General features: G+C 41.0%; 1 protein-coding gene across 2 annotated transcripts in view; it reads right to left on the bottom strand.

Moving 5' to 3' along the window:
• Window positions 1–1141: 1141 nt before the first annotated feature.
• The window catches only part of ELOVL2 (ELOVL fatty acid elongase 2), a 34608-nt gene continuing 15810 nt past the window's right edge, over window positions 1142–19939 (bottom strand). The window contains exons 2-8 of one of the 2 annotated variants that reach the window (XM_087707468.1): window positions 19300–19363; window positions 17637–17824; window positions 13144–13221; window positions 9623–9794; window positions 8556–8680; window positions 6673–6807; window positions 1142–3853 (exon numbers count right to left, since the gene is read on the bottom strand). In XM_087707468.1, coding sequence (XP_087563594.1) covers window positions 3725–3853; window positions 6673–6807; window positions 8556–8680; window positions 9623–9794; window positions 13144–13221; window positions 17637–17824; window positions 19300–19363 — 891 coding nt within the window. In that variant the 3' untranslated portion in view covers window positions 1142–3724. The remainder of the gene's footprint in view (window positions 3854–6672; window positions 6808–8555; window positions 8681–9622; window positions 9795–13143; window positions 13222–17636; window positions 17825–19299; window positions 19364–19939) is intronic. The other variant, XM_087707469.1, reaches the window with a different exon arrangement.

The raw sequence follows: 19939 nt of genomic DNA, 5'->3' as shown, positions 1-19939 counted from the left end.
GGGGTCCCCAACCCTGGTTCCCCAGAGGTCTGGCACTGGGCCACGGTATGCCAGAAACCAGGCCACATAAGCAAAGCCCAATCCTTGGGATTCAGGCAGCACACGAAACCACACCCCCTCTGGTCTGCAGAAAAACCTCTCTCCATGGAACCAGTTCCTGGTGTTCCAATGGTTGGGAGCCACTGTACTAGACTGCTACTAGACAAATGACGACTTTCTGTACCTTGTTTTGGTATCCTGTTAGGAATTGTGAAAGATCTATTTCAGCCTGTTTTGAGTACCTTAGAAAAGAATTAATCTTCGGAATCTTCCTCCCTGAGCTTTAAACTTAACTCTGCATTCCACTTTATAAGAGGGTGCATCCTTTCTTTTTCCACTTGTTCACAATAATCCATTGGAAAACAACTTGCCAAATGTTTTGCAAGTCTTGAAAATCAATGTGGTGATTACTGCAGAAGGTTGGTGAGCCAAACCGTGACCCGTCAAAAGCGCGGAGGACAAAATCGCGCTCGACGAAAGCGCGCATGTGACGTCATCACAGCGCGACGAAAAAAATAAAAAATTGAAATAAAATTAAAATTAAAGCAAGCCGATTCACATAAAGGTAAGGGTTAGGTTTAGGGTTAGGGTTAGGGTTAGGTTAAGGGTTAGGGTTAGGTTTAGAGCGTTAGCGTTAGGTTTAGTGTTAGGTTAACGGTTAGGTTTAGGGTTAGATTTAGGGTTAGGTTAAGGGTTAGGTTTAGGGTTAGGTTTGGGGGGGTTAGGGTAAGCTTTATTTTTAGTTTTATTTTTACATTTTTCGATCACAGCGCGATGTTTTCGTCGCGCCGTGATGACGTCAAATGCGCGCTTTCGTCGACCGCGATTTTGTCCTCCGCGATTTTGTGGTGGAACCGAGCCAAACAGCGAAGAAACGAACTAATGATAAAATTGCATTTTAAAGGAAACACACAGTTGGTACACAAACAAAAATTTTTTTTTCTACATCTGCTTGAAAGTGTAAGGCTGTTAAAATAAAATGTGGTACAGTTTTTACAGCGTTGAAGAAACTAACTGAAAGTTAACAGTGAATAACTTGCCAACGAGTGTGTTTGAAGCTGTTTCAGTGCCACATGGACAAAAAGAAAAGACTTTAAAATAGGTTGCTGTAAAACTTCGTTTATTTTCAATGGTCGATGTTGACAAGAAAATCATTTTAAAAGTCGTAATCTTGGTTGTGATTCAAAATAGCAGCATTTTGATTGGTTTTTCTGCATTCAGTGACTACCTGAATGTAGCTTATTCAAATGGTTTTAAATGTTAACAGGATAACATTTTTTCAGCCCTTTAAAAGCTTGATTAAGCCTTAATCATTAAGGCAATGCTAGGTTTTTTTTAAAAACCATCAAGGTGAGTGAGACAATCCTTGTGTGATTTACTATTTTTAATATTCACTGACCTGTGGAAAGGTTTCTAAGAGGATCCCTTCAGGGACTCATAAATATTGTTCATTATGGGTCCTCATTACAAAGATTTGCTGACATACCTTTGATTAAACTCTCTTCCTCAATTGTTACCTTCAGTAAACCTAGGTTTCAATTCTCAACGCTCCCAGTCAGATCATGCAGATTGGAGTGCTAGAAGCAGTGGTGGGATTCAGCCAGTTCGCACCTATTCAGGAGAACCGGTTCTTAACTTTCTAAGAGGTTCAGAGAACCACTTGTTGGAAGAAATCTCCTTTTGTTTTTTTCCCCACTTTACAGGGCTAATCCTGTAAGGAAGGCAGGAAGGAAACATTCTGGTGTTGTTTCTAGCCTAATCTTTATTGCCCTGCTTACAGAAACTGCCTCTCTCGTTAACCCTTATTACATTATAACAACTAAGGTTAGTGCCCATCGACCTGAGTGATGTTGAGTTGGCCATGCCCACCCAGTCACATGACCACTGAGCCCCGCCTACCCAGATGGTCATTAGGGCAGAGGACCGGTTGTTAAATTATTTGAATCCCACCACTGGCTAGAAGTTATAGTCTCATGCAGGGGTCACCAAACCTGGCAACTTTTAAGACTTGTGGATGCCAACACTCAGAATTCCACCACCTGAATCTGGGTCTACAAGCCTTCCAAGTTGCCGTGTTTGGAAAATCCAGAAAAGGGGCCTAAATCAGATGTCATAGAGCCTGGGCGGGGGCCACCCACAATGTCCGCTACCTGTTCAGTGAACCAGTCCAAACCAGTAGAATACCACCTCTGCTTCTGATGGAATGATGTTTTTTCTAGGGATTTTAATGTTGACTTTCAGTAGGGAGTTATGGGAAATTACATAAAAGAAATGAAACTTCTTTTAGGAATTATAATACAAAATTCCTGAATCATAACTATTGAACCTTTCAGAGAAATACTTAAGCTGAATTGGTGGGAAAAAAAATGTTTGCAGTGGCTCTCTGGCTGTGTTCTCTTTTCATGTCTTCCTCCCTCTGCAATAGGAATGATAATAAAGTACTCTCCCAAACTGGTTATGAAGTCAGACACTAAAAATACAGATATGGTGTGTAAAATGACCAGCCAAATACCAACTGTCCCCCCTCCCCCCCATCATCATTTTACTTTTAAAACTGAGCATGTCCCTTGTCTTGAGTGTGTGGAATTACTAGCTTTGCAAATGCTTTTCTCCACCTGTTACTTATTTCTATAACAATAGAAAAAGTGTCAAACTGGATAAATGCATTTAGCTCTGTGTAGGGTAGTCCCTTCGTCAGTCTTTGAATACTAAGGATATATAGCTTTTCACATCTCATATGAGTAGAGTTTTTCTTGGCATCCAAAATGCCAAGTTGGCATACATGGGCAAATTTGCTTCCAGCAAGGCTGAGTTATCTTATTGCATTGCTAGTCTCAGTTATGATATTAACGTTATCGAACGCTCAACCAGCCATTTGATTTGCTGAATTGGTTTTAGACCTCTGTAGATGTGGCATAATGAGAATAGAAAGTATCCCTATTGCATTTCAAAGTAAACAATTGACATTTGGGAACAAAGCCAAAATTTTTGGACGTCAACCTCCAACATTAATAACATTCAGGCCGTTGTGTGATTGTCGTGGTGTTTAAGGTACACAGCTACAGATACAAATATTTAAGGAGAGGTTTATGGCGCTATTCTTGTCCAGTTTTAAAACAGTGCCTTTTAAAAAGATGGCATACAGCCACACTAATGTTCAGATGGTTCCACTATAGCTAAATGTGAATTTGTAATGAATCCCATTGCACGCTGTATTCCATCCTGTCTTTAGAATGGGTGATAATCTATAGCACCATCAAGGGAACAACCAAGGTTTTGAGCACACAGTTTTCCCCCCTCTATTTTAAATCAAGGGAAACTAACACAAAAAAGGAGTGAGCTGTATCACTGAACAAATAATACATTTGTTTTCTCATAGACTGCAGTCTGCTGCTAGTTTAACTTTTTAGATCCTATTCAAGAATATCCAAATCTTTGTTATTAAAGTTCTCAAGGCATCTTCTCTATGTTAAGAATTACAAAATGCAGTTTGACTTCAGCCAGGTAAAAGAGATAAGTGCCTTCACCATGTACAAGACTTACTGTTAAAAAGAAATCAATGAAATAGAGAGTAGAAGAATCAACTACCACTGAGTTTAAAATTGTACTAAAGTTGTGTATAATCATTTTGCTTTGATTTAGAAAAGAGGTATTTGTCTTCTACAATGTAATAGTAAAAATATGGTTATTGTGCTTTTTGCTTCTTCAGAGCACCGTTAATTTCCCTTAGGTAGTTTTTATGGAACCCATTCTTAATTTCTGTCACCACGGGAATCTCTTTCACTTTGGCTTTTGAAGATGCTTTCCGATATGTCTGAAAATGAAAATTAAAGTGGTGATTACAGGTGGATACCAAGAAGCGTGCAAATGTGATTTGTCCAATATTTAAACAGCACACAGTCTCATATCAATACTTTCGTACTAAGCAATGCCCACTTGGCTTAACAGTTTTCATATCTTGCTATTGCAAGTTAGTCTGTAAAACTATCCTTTCTGACTTTGTGGAATAGCTAAACAGGCAGCTAAAACTGCACCTTTTCTTTGTCCTGTTCTTCTAATACACTTTCACCTCACTGGGCATCGATCCAACAATATTCTATTTGTAAATAGCAGAATTTGGAAGAAAAGTTCTTTTAGCTCGTCTTTTGCCTCTTACACAATCATATTTATCCTGATAATTTGCATAGACAACATAATGAAAAGATGGGTGAGAATATTTTGTCCTACTATTCTTTCCCACTTAAAAAAACCCACAGGCACTAGATTTGCAAAGCTGTGATGTGTGGAGCCTACTTCTTACAACAGCACTGGGTGAACCACTTCTGAAGGACCCACATTTTCTCAGATAACAATAGCTTTGGGTACCAAGAGAATCAGAGGTGGGTTCCTACCAGTTCGCACCTATTTAGTAGAACCGGTTCGTCAAATCTACCGAACCGGTTAGAAGAGGTTCCACCAGTGGACCCAGAAAGCAGGCCACACCTACAGAAGAAGTTCCAAAAAATTTTGAAACCCACCACTCACACACACACAGACAGACAGACAGACAGACAGACTCACACAGAGATAAAGAGAAAGGAAGGAAGAAAGAAAAAAAGAAAAAGAGATGAAAGAAAAAAAGGAAAAAGGGACAGAGACAAAAGGAAGGAAAGAGAGAGAGAGAGAGAGAACACATGGCCGGCAAGCCACTCCCACAAAGGAGGCCACACACAGAATAGGTTCGAAATTTTTTTGAAACCCACCACTGCAAGAGAATGCAATATAACCATGACAGAAGAAGTCTTGAAGACAAGATAAGTGGGGCATGTGATTCATCTGGAAAAAAACATACAGGTTGTGCACGCACACACACAGCCATACAGAAGGACTTTCATATTTCCACAAGGGATTCTATGAGAAGATTTAAATTAGCCCAAATGTAGCATATGAGGAGCAGAAGCTGGATAAAGTTCACATGAGGAATAACTTGTCCCTATTTATATAGCCTCTACCTAAAAGGGAGAGTCTACACAACCACCTATCACTTTGAATTCACACAGTGAGGAGGAGGTTGCATCCAATAGCTTAAATTAACTTTTTCAATTGTATTAATGCTTTCCTTCTATTTGAGCAATGATGTATAAGTCATATATGAAGTTACCATTGATTTGCAGTTTAGACTGGCTAGTTTTATTCATTGTTTGGCTATGTCACCCACTATCCCTCAATCCTTAGCAAGTAAGGCAGTAAAGTCAAGGACAAAAAGGCACTAGAGCATGGAGGAATATGCATGTAGCAACTACTTAAGCAAAGGTGCTTAGGGTTCCACTCCCGATTGCAAAAGGTAGCTGCGTGATCCTGGAAAGACATGGCTATTTTAATGAGTGCAGCCACTCCCAATTGCAAAAGGTAGCTGCGTGAACCTGGAAAGACATGGCTATTTTAATGAGTTGTAGCCACTCCCAATTGCAAAAAGGTAGCTGCGTGATCCTGGAAAGACATGGCTATTTTAATGAGTGCAATCACTCCCAATTGCAAAAGGTAGCTGCCTGATCCTGGAAAGACATGGCTACTTTAATGAGAGCAGCCACTCCCAATTGCAAAAAGGTAGCTGCGTGATCCTGGAAAGACATGGCTATTTTAATGAGTTGTAGCCACTCCCAATTGCAAAAGGTAGCTGCGTGATCCTGGAAAGACATGGCTATTTTAATGAGTGCAGCCACTCCCAATTGCAAAAAGGTAGCTGCGTGATCCTGGAAAGACATGGCTATTTTAATGAGAGCAGCCACTCCCAATTGCAAAAAGGTAGCTGCGTGATCCTGGAAAGACATGGCTATTTTAATGAGTGCAGCCACTCCCAATTGCAAAAAGGTAGCTGCGTGATCCTGGAAAGACATGGCTATTTTAATGAGTTGCAGCCACTCCCAATTGCAAAAGGTAGCTGCATGATCCTGGAAAGACATGGCTATTTTAATGAGTTGTAGCCACTCCCAATTGCAAAAAGTTAGCTGTATGATCCTGGAAAGACATGGCTATTTTAATGAGTTGCAGCCACTCCCAATTGCAAAAAGTTAGCTGTATGATCCTGGAAAGACATGGCTATTTTAATGAGTTGCAGCCACTCCCAATTGCAAAAGGTAGCTGCGTGATCCTGGAAAGACATGGCTATTTTAATGAGTTGCAGCCACTCCCAATTGCAAAAGGTAGCTGTGCGATCCTGGAAAGACATGGCTATTTTAATGAATTGCAGCCACTCCCAATTGCAAAAGGTAGCTGCGTGATCCTGGAAAGACATGGCTATTTTAATGAGTTGCAAGCCAAGTGTTTTTGCAAACATGCATTTTTTTTGTTTCCAGATGGGGAATGCTGCAAAATTTTGCCAGATATATCTTTGTAGATTTTTAAATGTTTGTATTTTGTCCCATTATTAGTGGCTATAGAAATATGATCTGGTTATTAATTTGCCCTCATATTTCATGGGGAAAAGAAGTGTTTCAAGAGAGAGCAGCAAAATCTCTCCCCAATCTAGGTTGGATAATCAGTCAGAAGCATCGTATTACTTAAACCCCAAAAGCAGAGGTGCTTGTGTTACAAGCGACAACTTTCGTTCCTTAAAACTGGGCGTGGACTTCTCAATTCCTTTGCTCAGCTTACCTTGACATAAAAGTTAATGAACAGAACCACCAATGTGGCCATATAGGAGAACTGGAAGGTGAGGCATCCAAAGGGAAAACCGCAGGGTTTGACAGCTGCACTGAGTGTATGTGTGATGGTCAGCAAAAACTGAACCTGTTAAAAGAAACAAAAGTATCACACCAGTTGCAGAATGAAAATTGTCAGATTAAAATTGATCCTCGTAATATGATCGTTAGATGTGGTCTGTTCTGCCAAGGCAAGTGATCTGGAACCTTTGGGAAGGGACCTTGTGTTGAAAGTTCTGGCAAGAGGGGGAGGGGAGGTTGGAAAGAAAAACTGGAATAGATCTACATGTACCAACAAGTCAGAGGTGGGTTCCTACCAGTTCGCACTTATTCGGTAGAACCGGTTCATCAAATCTACCGAACCGGTTAGAAGAGGTTCCACCAGTGGACCCAGAAAGCAGGTCACACCTACAGAAGAGGTTCCAAAAGTTTTTGAAACCCACCACTGGTCCTTGGATATGATTATTCTACACTATCATGCTCATATTTATAAAACTCAATGCCTCGGTGAAAGGTAAGGATGACTACTGCGTTTGTGGTGCAATCAGAACATTGCGTGTGTTGAAGTTGTTTTAACGCAAACCAAAGATGCCTTTTAAAAAACAAGTTGACATCATATTCTTATGCATGCCAGTGCTGTGTGTGAGGTAATTTAAGGTGGTTCTGACAAGTGTTGTCAGCATCTTCATATCCGGTCACATGGGCGGCAAGCCACTCCCATCCAGTCACATGGGTGGCAAGCCACTCCCACAAAGGAGGCCACACCCACAGAGTAGGTTCGAACAATTTTTGAAACCCACCACTGCAATAAGTGTTGCAATGAACATTTATCTTCTAATTTAAAATAACTGTTCAAATATCAAACGATGTTTCTTGATTTACAACTGCTCTGCTTTTCATCAAATCTGTTTCTTTTCCTTGTCTCATTTTCTGTGTTTTATAATTCTTAGAATAGATGACTATATTTTCTGACTCCAGCTTCAGAGCATATTGTGATCTTCAGAGATGGCTTCCTACCAGTTCGCACCTATTCGGTAGAACCGGTTCGTCTAATCTACCGAACCGGTGAGAAGAGGTTCCACCAGTGGACCCAAAAAGCAGGCCACACCTACAGAAGAGGTTCCAAAAATTTTTGAAACCCACCACTGCCACGCACACACACACGCACACATACACACACAGACTGACAAAGAGAGAGAAAGAGAAAGAAAGGAAGAAATAAATAAATAAATAAATAAAAGAAAAAAGAAAGAAAAAGAGAGAGAGAGAGATGAAAGAAAAAAAGAAAAAAAGGGACAGAGAGACAAAAGGAAGGAAAGAGACAGAGAGAGAGAGAGAGAGAGAGAGAGAGAGAGAGAGAGAGAGAAAGAAAGAAAACACATGGCCGGCAAGCCCCTCCCACCAGGTCACATGGCCGGCAAGCCACTCCCACAAAGGAGGCCACACCCACAGAGCAGGTTCCAAAAAGTTTGGAAACCCACCACTGGTGATCTTTCAAATGCTGAAGTATATCTACCGTTATTTCTCATCTCTGATCACGACAGTTAAAGCAAATGGAAGCAAAGCTACACATTTAAAGGTCCCATTTTTCCCATCACTGCACTACAGAAATAGTTGGATTCAAATATGCGTAATATTAACTTCCATGTTTACTAAAAAGCTTACCATGGAAGTTTCGTAAAGCTGAATAATTTACCACCCAAATTGATTTTTTTCCCCTCAGTTCTATCTTTGTTTCAAAGTGGTTTGTCCCCATAATTCCACTTTGCTTCAACACTTAGGATTTTTACTCTTTAAACTGTGATTTGTTAAGAACAAATCAGAATATAATCGTACCAGTTGTGCTTGAGTGAGGTATTTCTTCCACCAAAGGTATTTACGCATGGATGGAATGACAGACAATCCATAATAGGAGTACATGAGGATGTGGATTAAACTATTCAAAGTGGGTCCAAAGAAGCCTGTGAAAACATAATGAAATATGTTGTCATATATTTATTCTAAAATATTTCTTTCTGTGAAACAACATTATACTTAAGTGACAATTTATAACACTTTAACATATTGCAGTTCATGACCCATCAAAACTGCGTTCGACTAAACCGCGCCTGATTAAACCGCGTCGCTGATGTCATCAACAGGGCGACAACAGCCAGCGCGGAGAAAGAAGGGCGCTTTAAATAGCGCTTTGAAAGCAAGTCGATTCAACTTAAGGTAAGGGTTAGGTTTAGGGTTAGGTTAAGGGTTAGGTTTAGGATTAGGTTTAGGGGGGGGGGTTAGGTTTAGGTTTAGCAGTGAATTTTAGGTTTAGGGTTTACAGCGTGCTTCTGTCTCCGCGCTGTTGTCGCCCTGTTGATGACATCAGCGACACGGTTTAGTCGGGCGCGGTTTAGTCGAGCGCAGTTTTGTGGTGGAACCTTGCAGTTTTCTTAGTACTGAAGAATGCATCTTGATTTCTATGGTACAAATGATGTACGTAAACATGGTTGTGTTAAGTTGTTTCTGCCCTTATTATATTTTGGCTGCAAAATCTGGTTGTCAAAGTATTTTTTGCCATTTACTGATCATTTGGAGTATGCCAATCCTATTGTGAGCTACAGATATTTCCTTACATCTACAGCAATGATTCTCACAGTGTAATCTGCAGTGACTTGCTGCAATCTTCCCATAGTATGATGTAGACTTTATTGTCATTGTACATCATGTATACAACCAAATTAGCTATATTTACCTATTGCCAAATATTTATTCAGATTCAGAGCCATCTTTTGCTCATGTTTAGTAAAAGTATTGTTACATTCCCCCCCCCTTTTTTTTAAACAATGCAATTGGACACATTCTACAGTAAATGTTTCCAAGTATGATGTTTTGCAGTATCTTAATGGACATCTCTAAATACTCACTTTGTCCACAAGGTATCCAGTTCATGACGCACCACCAGATGTTAAACATAGTGGCATGATGATAAACATGAAGGAAAGTTATTTGATTGTTTTTCTTTCGCAAAACAAAGAAAACCGTGTCAGCAAATTCAATGACTTTGGAAAAGTAATACCACCACAACACACGGGCCACCTGCAAGAAAGAATCTGCAAAATCAATAACCTCATTTTAAAGCAACATATTCAGTTAATTTAAAAAAAAAAACATAGGAAAAAACTAGTCATTCTTTTTGAAGATATCCTACAGTGGCTGAAAATAAAGTTTAATGTTGCTGGAAGCATCTTTGTATTTTAATTATAAGTCTGTCCCTTCGTGGCACAACAAAACCGCGCTCGTCAAAATAGCGGTGATAAAATCGCGTCGCTAAAGCCGCGACGTCATCACCGCGCGTCATCACCGCCGCGACAACAGCGCGGCAACAGAAGGGCGCTTTAAAACGGCGCCGCGGCAGAAAGCCGATTTCAATTAAGGTAAGGATTAGGATTAGGTTTAGGGGTTAGGTTTAGGGTTAGGTTTAGGGTTAGGTTTAGGTTTAGGGTACTGAGTGCTTGGGAGTGCGCGGATTTGCCCTCCGCGATTATGTCATCGTGGTAGGGTCACGTTTTTCCTTAGCGCTTCGAACGGTGCGAATTAGTCTTCGCGCTTATGTCTCCGCGGATAAGGGCTTCGTGGATTTGTGGTGGAACCCTGTCCCTTTACTTGTAAGAAGGTGCCCAATGGCTTTTAGCCTGAGTTTCTAGAAGCAGTTATATAGCCTGACAATAACCACATGTCCTTGGAATTAACCTCAGATTTTATTGGGAATTCAGTGCAAATATAATTAGAATTCCTGTTTTAGAAGTTACTCTACTTAAAATGCCATGCAGCTTTTCCAAGCAGTTGCTTCAAAATACTCTTTTCTGTGTATTTCCTCACACAGACTCTTAATTACGCTTCAGCTGCATAATTAAGCTCCAAGGAGGAAAGTACCTTTACTAGCCTATTATTTATAACAAATAAAAAGCAGTCTATCTCTAAATACCAGTTACTGATGTTTGAACTGGCATCAGAATCAAAAACTTTCTCTTAACAGAAAGGTATAACTCAGGAGTGAAATTCAGAAGTTTCTGACAGGTTCCGGAGAACCGGCAGTGGAAATTTTGAGTACTTCGGAGAACCAGTAACAGAGGTGGGTTCCTGCCAGTTTGCACCTATTCGGTAGAACCGGTTCGTCAAATCTACCGAACCGGTTAGAAGAGGTTCCACCAGTGGACCCGGAAAGCAGGCCACACCTACAGAAGAGGTTCCAAAAAATTTTGAAACCCACCACTGGTCCTTGGATATGATTATTCTACACTATCATGCTCCTATTTATAAAACTCAGTGCCTCTGTGAAAGGTAAGGATGACTACTGCGTTTGTGGTGCAATCAGAACATTGCGTGTGTTGAAGGTGTTTTAACGCAAACCAAAGATGCCTTTTAAAAAACAAGTTTGCATCATATTCTTATGCATGCCAGTGCTGTGTGTGAGGTAATTTAAGGTGGTTCTGACAAGTGTCGTCGGCATCTTCATATCCGGTCACATGGGCGGCAAGCCACTCCCATCCGGTCACATGGGCAGCAAGCCACTCCCACAAAGGAGGCCACACCCACAGACTAGGTTCGAACAATTTTTGAAACCCACCACTGACTGGTAAATACCACCTCTGGCTGGCCCCAGAATGGGGTGGGAATGGAGATTTTGCAGTATCCTTCCCCTGACACACCCACCAAGCCACGCCCACAGAACCGCTAGTAAAAAAAAAAAGAATTTCACCACTGGTATAACTGTTTGATTTCAGAATCAGTGAATATGGAATTGACTCTGGTCTAGATAAATCTCTAATTTGGCAGTGTGAAACTAGAGGGTACAGAGAAAAGAATCCATACAAGAAACCTTGATGACATTGGGAAATATAGCAGCTGTTCCATTTAGCAAGTCCAGTAGGGTTAACCAGTAATAAAACTGAGAAACAGCAGGTCAGAGGAGGAGCCGCTGCGGGATAGAAATAAAAGTTGCTCTTTTAAAAATTGGGAGTTGTTTTATGATTAAAATTGAATTGATTTAAATCAAGCCTTTTTACTAGTGATTTAAATTGAGTTGATTTAAATCAAATCCACCCCTGGGCACAATGGGGCCATAGTAAAACCTTTTCTAAAATACTCTTTTTAGGAAAATTATTTTGGTGACAATTTAGCCAGTAAAAAGCAAACAACCTGTGCAAGAAATTGTGTAAGATTAGGAAAACGAATCTTGTGCTCTGTTCCCCAACAAGAAGTAAGTAAAAAATAAAAATAAAAATGTGGCAAATAAAAATTCCAATCCGTGGAATTTAAGTACACCGAAGAGTGTTTTTCCCCAGGCTTTTGGATCAAGAGGTTAGGTGAGTTCTACTGCTGATGCGATTTTTTTAAATGATTGGGATTATTGCTTTGATTTTGGGCACCGTGGGTTATATGTAACAGCTGCTGTTTTTAAATCCCTGTAGGTCACCCAAAGTCACTGTGATAAAATGGGCAGTCATATAAATCAAACATAGACAATGCAATTGCATACTTGTCTATACAAAATAAGTGGCAAGAAATTCAGTGGGACAATAGCTGCTAAGATTGTTGAAGTTTGTACAAAACATTGTAAGATATTACAGCAGACATATAAATTATTTTCTATGCCTGGCTCATCCCTCCCCTGCCAGCCACCTCTTGCCACCAAGCCTCAGGTGTGTTGTTTTCCCCCTCTCTCACACACACACTCTGTCTGTCTCTTGCTGTGTCTCTCTCTGTCCTTCCTCTCTCTCACACACAGTTTCTCTCTCTCTCTCTCTCTCTCTCTCTCTGTTCCTCTTTCATTCTATCACTCTCTCTGTCTCTCTCTCTCTGTGTATGTGTCTGTCTCTGTCTGTCTCTGTGTCTCTCTGTTTCTCCCGCTGTGTGTGTCTCTTCTCTCTCTCTCTCTCTTTCTCTTTGCCACTGCTGCTGTTGCCAGGGGTGAGTGAGGCAGGGTCACATTGTGGCTCCACATCGTAATGGGCTCCAGGAAGAAGAGGGGACCTGGTCTACCAAAATTGTGAAGCATGCTAAAGTTCACTGTTCTGCGCAAGGCGCTGCGAGAGCAGCGGGCAGGCAACGGAGGTGGCAACAACTCTGAACCCAAAATGGTGGGAGGTGAGTGCTGCCTTCAGCGCAATTGTACCGCGATGAAGGCGGAAGGCTTCGCTCCCACTCTGGAATATGCAGCGAGTCTCCGTCCCCCGCCGCCGCCTTTACCTTCTCAGGCCAGCCACCCAAGGAGTGACTGGGCAGGGAGAGGAGGGGCCAGCCAGTGGTGAGATCAGCTGACAGGGAGCTGCAGCAGAGGGCCGAAAGAGCTGCATGCGGCTCCAGAGCAGCAGGTTGCCTACCCCTGCATAAAAAGCATGTGTGAACACATCATTGTTTCCTGTTAATATTAAGTTTCTTTTACCCTGGTGTCAGCTTCTCCTGCGCTGGTCAAGTTCTGACATTGCAAGTTATAATTTCCTTCCCATGTAGCAAGAATTAGCTGAAAGAGAAAACACATTTATTACGCTGAATGGAAAATACTGGTTTTAATACTTTTTACGTTTTCAGTGTTTTTTGTTCTTTTGGGCTCAAAAGATCAAATGCAATCTCATTTAGAGATATAAATCCGCTATTCTAGCGATCTGATGAAATGGCTCATTATTTGAAAGTGCCCCTTGCCTTGTGAAATGAACTTGTTTGGTCTCAGAGGAATGCTGAGGAAGCAGATGGAAAGAGCAACATGATTTTTGCCTCTTGAGATATATTTTTGCAGGAACCTAATGGAGTGCATATTTCTTTGTCATAATAACAGCCTGTGTATCATTTGTCATGCTTACAAATGGAACAAGAAACCTGAGAGTTTCTGTTTTGTGGATTCAGCTAATAGGTTTAACTAAAAAGCTGATAAAGCTAAAATCTCAGAACCAAGTTTGCAAGGAACTTTCCCCCATGTTCCTTATAGTCCTCTCTTTCTGACACTTTTGGATTAATTCTCCGGTCGTAAACAACAACTTCCATTTAACAGGTACTCTGGAAGGATGAGAAAGACATAAATCAAGAATTCTTCCTTTCTAAATTATATTTTTGCCATTATTTTGTACAAGTCAGTTATTTGTTTGCTACAAAATTCTGTTTAGTCAAAAAGCAAGGGTTGTTAATTGCTCGTTTAAAACCCGTAGCGCATATTGCAAACATTCAAGAGAGTCGGCCAGCTACCACGAATAAAGGTCAAATATAGTCCACCTTGACTTCTGAAGGAACTGGAAAAAGATATAAGCATTTGGGTGGGTCACTCAGATTTTTTTCCCCTCTAACATTCATGAGTGGCTGAGAACCACTGACAGAGACTTTCCTTTGTAAATTCTGCTCATTATTCGGTTGATTTTGACAGTTGTTATAGTGCAGTGGTCCACAAATGGTACATAAGGTCTTCGTTTCAAATTGGTCAGCATTCCAAAATACATCTGGTTAAACACAACAACGGATAGAGTGGAGGGAGGGAGGAGTAGAAGGAAAGATAGGAAGGAGAGGAGAAAGGAGAGGAATAGGAGAAAGGGAAAGGCAGAGGAAGAATGGGAGGGAATGTAAGAGTAGGGAAGAGGGGAGGAATGGGAAGAAGAGGGGAAGGGTAAAGGGGAGGAAGGGGAAGGAGAGAAGGGAAAGGAGAGGAGGAAGGAAGGAAGGAGAGAAGAAAGAGAAGAAAGGGGGTAGGAAGGAGGGAGGGAAGGAGGGAGGGAAGCAAGGAGGGAAGGAAGGAGGGAAGCAAGGAGAGAAGGAGAGAAGAAAGGAGGGAAGGAAGGAGAGAAGGAGAGAAGAAAGGAGGGAAGGAAGGGGGGGAGGAAGGAGGAAAGGAAGGGGGGAAGGAAGGAGAGGAGAGAAGAAGGGAAGGAAGGAGGGAAGGAAGGAGGGAAGGAGAGAAGGAGGGAAGGGGGAAGGAGGGAGGGAAGGAAGGAGGGAAGGAAGGAGAGTAGGAGAGAAGAAACGAGGGAAGGAAAGAGGGAGGGAGGGAAGAAGAAGTAGGACCGTTGTAAGATAAGATGGATCTATGGGATGTTAAAAAAGCAATCTTCAAGTATATTGTCAACTGTAGGGAAAAAATTGTTATAAATACATATTATTAATAACAGTTATGAGATCATATAATTGTGAATGTATATATGAAATTGATTAAAAAAAATAAAAAAAATAAAACTACAGACCTGCTATTTGTCTTATGAACTAATTGAAGATGAAATAAAATAAAATTTAAATTTAAAAAAAAACTAGAAAAAAAAACCAAAATACATCTCGACTGAAATCTAAAAGTCCAAACTCGCTTATCTTACTTATCACCCTATCTCTTTTGGTACTGCATGAATATAGACCATATGAAACTTTTTTTTCTTTGTGGTGGTATTGTGATGAGGTAGGAAAAACTCCGGTGTCCCAACCCAATCCATGATTAATTAACGCTGAGGGGACATGTTTTGTTCCTTTTCAGACGGATTCAGAAGGAACTGTGGAGAAAATCAGTGTGTGGAATCCAAATCTAGGGCAAGAGAGGAGGTCCTAAATCATTGCTTTGTTCAAGGAGCAATCCAGATTCCCTGCTTTGCTTCCTATGTAGGTTGCCTATTTTTAGATGCTTTTCAAAGAGCTAGTTTAATCCATGGTTTTAGATGGGCTGCTGTGATACAAGGCAGGCGTCTCCTCTATCCCAGAAAAATAAATTACTAGGATATCGTGTATGATGTACACTAAGCTAAATAATCAAAATGTGGTGATTGTCATCCATAATGAGATAATGTTGCCGCACAAAGTGGTGTGAATGATGTCTGAAACTATGGTCTTCGAAAAGCTACTAGGCATTATTGTGCTTTTTTAATATGTCAGTGGACATAGTTGCTATTAACTTGTCTGTTTTACAGTATCCTTAGAACAGTGTTTCTCAACCTTGGCGACTTTAAGTCCTGTGGACTTCAACTCCCAGAATTGTGTATGCCATCCTGCCTGCATCTTAGACCCTTCCATTATGTATCCAACTGTCTCTGAGGTGCCTATATTTTGAACATTGGCTCCTGTCTAGTGTGGTATAAACCCTTGCTCTATGGGTATAATGCTTAGTGCCTGTTCTTATGCTGCTATGAACAGTGACTTTTGGTATTGTTGTTTTTACTCCTACTGAGTTACAGAGATCACAGAAATTAAAAGGATAGACCAATGGTGGGTTCCTACCAGTAGTAACTTGGCAGCCTGGGTGGCTGGAACCGGCAGTGACCCAGGCCCGCCACGCCCCCGAACTGGTTCTCCCAGTGGCGCCATAGGCACCGCCATCCAATTACCTCCAATAGACCGATTAGATCCCACAGATTAGGCCTCCTCCGAATTCCATCCGCCGGCCAATGCCGACTGGCGACTACTCGGAGGAGAGCCTTCTCTGTGGCTGCTCCGACCCTCTGGAACGAGCTCCCCGTGGAGATTCGAACCCTCACCACCCTCCAGGCCTTCCGCAAAGCCCTTAAAATCTGGCTGTTCCGACAGGCCTGGGGCTAAAGAGCTGTTGCCCCCCGCCTCGAATGGTATGACTGCTGTGTGCTTTTAAATTGTGTATTGTTATGTTTCGTCTTTTTATTTCCTGTTTGTACCCCCTTCCCTGATTTGAATTGTGAGCCGCCCTGAGTCCCCTTCGGGGAAAAGGGCGGCATATAAATGAAATAAAATCCAAATCCAATCCAATCCATCTTGTTTTTTGCTTCTGTGCATACGCAGAGCAATTTTAGTTGTACTGCGCATGCATGCACATCCCTGAGCGAACCGGGCAGTAGTCTCCGCTGGAACCTATCCCTGGAATAGACGTTCCTAAATGTACACAGTATAGATGTATTTAAAACATCTCCCAATTCCACTTTTGAGAAGGTTGAAGCCAATTTGACCCAAATATGCTTAGCAAATCCCAATCGGTAGAACAAAAAGAAAGAGAAAAGAAAATTGTACTCAGTTAAGAAGACCATTAAAGAACATTCAAACGAGAGATATAAACGAGACTGGAAAAAATGGATTGATTATACACAAAGCAAATATGGGACTAAGAAACTCCAGATAGCCTATGCTTAAGATTAGTAATAACTTAAATTGTTTAAAGTTTGGGTAACAGTAAGAAGCTGAGTTCAATGTAGAGATTTTATCGATCTTTTCTCTGCTTTGTTTTAAGACATTTTAGACTGTGTTTGCTAAAAAGTTATACCGTGTACGGGCTCTGGGAAGTCGGGGGGAGGGAAGGGAGGTGGAGTTCTAGGGGGAGGGGGGAAATATAATATGTGTTAGATCTTAAAGCACATGATTGCACTTGTATACTGTGGCTTAAAAATAGGACAAGCTGAACATAGTGGCAGACAATAGAGGTACACCGAAGGGAGGAGTAGAGTGAAAGAAGAAGGAGGGGTGGAGAGGGTGGGAGAGAGGATCGGAGGCAGGAGGAGAAGGAAGGGAGGGAATGTAAGAGAGAGGAGTGATAGAGGGGGAGGGGAAGTAGGAAGTAGAGGGGTATGTAAGAAGGAAGAATGAAAGTTGGAGGGGGGTGAAAGAGGGTGTATGGTGGGTCAAGGTGGTATATTGGGTTTGTATTGTGGGGGGTATTGTCTATAAAAGCAAGGGCTGTGTTTATTATTCAATGTTATATGCCCCGGTTATGCAAAGTATACATGTGATTGTATGGAATGAAATGGAAATAAAACACTTGTTTTCGAAATTGTACAGACAGGTAGAATGAAATACGGTACTTTTTCATAACAATACAGTGAGTTAAAAAAGATTGTTGTATAAAACTATATGTATGTGTATTAAAATATATATGTATTTACATAATATTTGCATTAGACATAGAACTGTAACGATTATTACAATGATACATTATAAAAGACCTTCAAGAAGACCTACCTCTATCAGCATGTAAAGTGATAGCACTGTGACGCCAAAGTTATACACCAGAAGAAGACCCCTGAGTGACAGAGCAGGCCTGTTCTTCATAAACGTGGTGCCCAGACATATGAAGAGCAGATATAGCATAGTGAGAGCAAAAGTAGGTAAGTATGAATCCATCATAAGCCATCCTCTGACCCTGGGATCTGAAGAAATGACAATAAAACATATCCCAATAAAAAAAAATTAATCACCACGATCAGTTCTTGCTTATTCTTCTAATACCCAATTAAATCGTTATATAATCATATATTAAGATTATAATATACATACTCATACGCACATCCAAACACACATTTGCATTTGCACATTTAAAAAAATTAAAAAAAATTATGGGAAGCAGCTATCATATCCGATTAGATCCCACAGATTAGGCCTCCTCCGAATTCCATCCGCCGGCCAATGCCGACTGGCGACTACCCGGAGGAGGGCCTTCTCTGTGGCTGCTCCGGCCCTTTGGAACGAGCTCCCCGTGGAGATTCGAACCCTCACCACCCTCCAGGCCTTCCGCAAAGCCCTTAAAACCTGGCTGTTCCGACAGGCCTGGGGCTAAAGAGCTGTTGCCCCCGTCTCGAATGGTATGGCTGTTGTGTGCTTTTAAATTGTGTATTGTTATGTTCGTCTTTTTTATCCCCTGTCTGTACCCCCTTCCCTGACTTGAATTGTGAGCCGCCCTGAGTCCCCTTCAGGGAAAAGGGCGGCATATAAATGTAATAAATCCAATCCAATCCAATCCTAGTCATACTACTGTAGCTGTTCTGATCTCCTCCTCCATCCAGTAACGAATTCCGAGACAAGCTTAACTGGAATGTCACAGCACTTTATTAGCAAGAAACCAACACCTCGGTGGCTGAAAGCCAAGCATAACAAACAGATAGGAACCTTGGCAGCAACTCAGAATTCGAAAGATAACAGCTTCTCCAGCGTTAGGAATGATGTTGACTCCTGCAAAAGGGGCGTGTGCACAAGCATTCCTTTTATAGTCTTGAGAGGAGCCTAATTTCCACCAGCTGAGTGCAATTACCTCCTGTAACTGCGCAACTGTTCCTTACGCCTATTAGCTCTCCGGTGCCGGGCATCCAGGAACACCTCCCTTGGCTCCTCCCCACCGCTGACGTCCGGATCACACTCCCTTGTCTCCTCCCCACTGGTCCAAGGCTCAGGCGCCTTCAGGCGCCTCCTGGTGGCCAACCAGCCTCTCTGCGCCCTGCTCGGAGTAGGAACCCTGTCCAGGGTCCTCCACATCCTCCAGAGCCGACTCATAGGGCCCCTCACAAAATCTATTTCCTGTTTCTCGGTCTAAGTGATAAGGGAATGGAAAAAAGAATTGCTTTTTCCATATACCCAAGTGGATTTCTTATCTCTCTTGAACATTGCCAAATTACAAAGAAATGAAGAAAGAATTTTGAAGCCAATGAAACGTTGCCAAATTTCACATTTTAGTTTACCATAGTAATATTATTTATTACTCAGTATGGTGGAAGTAAAAGGAAGGAATAGAATTTCTAAGGCTCTCCATCACTTACTGTGCTCAGCCATTGAGATCAAATTTTCAATAATACATTATTTCTAAATACCTGCCAAATCATTAGGTAATCAAAAAGCTCCAGAGAATGCATACCTCTTTCTCCAAACATATAATCCACAAACTCATTTACTTCTTGATCAAAAGCTTTCAACTGTTCCTGAAAGGCAACAGAAAATAGAAACTGTTATTATATTCTATAATGAATTATATTCATTGTTTGTTCATATTCATATCAAAGATGATAGACAGACAGATTATGACAAAATCCTATGGTCGAAAAGAAACAATCTGCAGTCCTGAATCTTTCCTGCTTTGTGTTTTTTTTTAATTGAAATGATTACTACATCTTAAAAAGTCAGAAAAGGTTAATGAGCGAAGTATGAATGCCTGTAATCTGAGAATACAAACAATTTAATGATCCATTTTCAGTATTTAGATCTAAAAACCATTTGTATGAATGAATTTATATTTTAAAAAATTTAATAAGCTTAAAAATAGACATCAGATTTGAATAACATCTTTAATCATGAGGTTCTTCAATGCTCTTCAGTTGTAAGTGTCAATGATATAAAGAAATAAATATTTTGGCTTTCCAGTGTTAGCATCTGGAAGCTAACAACAGAAACAATTAATTTCTTACGTTTATACATCTTAATACAAATGAGCTGTAATTTGAGAACACATTCAAACAAAAATTGTTGAGTGATTTCAAGATTTCTTTTAACCTAAAAGA

Source organism: Thamnophis sirtalis, unplaced genomic scaffold, assembly GCF_051295495.1.
Source record: "Thamnophis sirtalis isolate CommonGarterSnake01/CBP01778 unplaced genomic scaffold, rThaSir2_p1.2 scaffold_2, whole genome shotgun sequence".
NCBI lineage: Eukaryota > Metazoa > Chordata > Lepidosauria > Squamata > Natricidae > Thamnophis > Thamnophis sirtalis.
The sequence above is the reverse complement of the archived record's forward strand: the minus strand, read 5'-3'. Positions and strand labels throughout refer to the sequence as shown.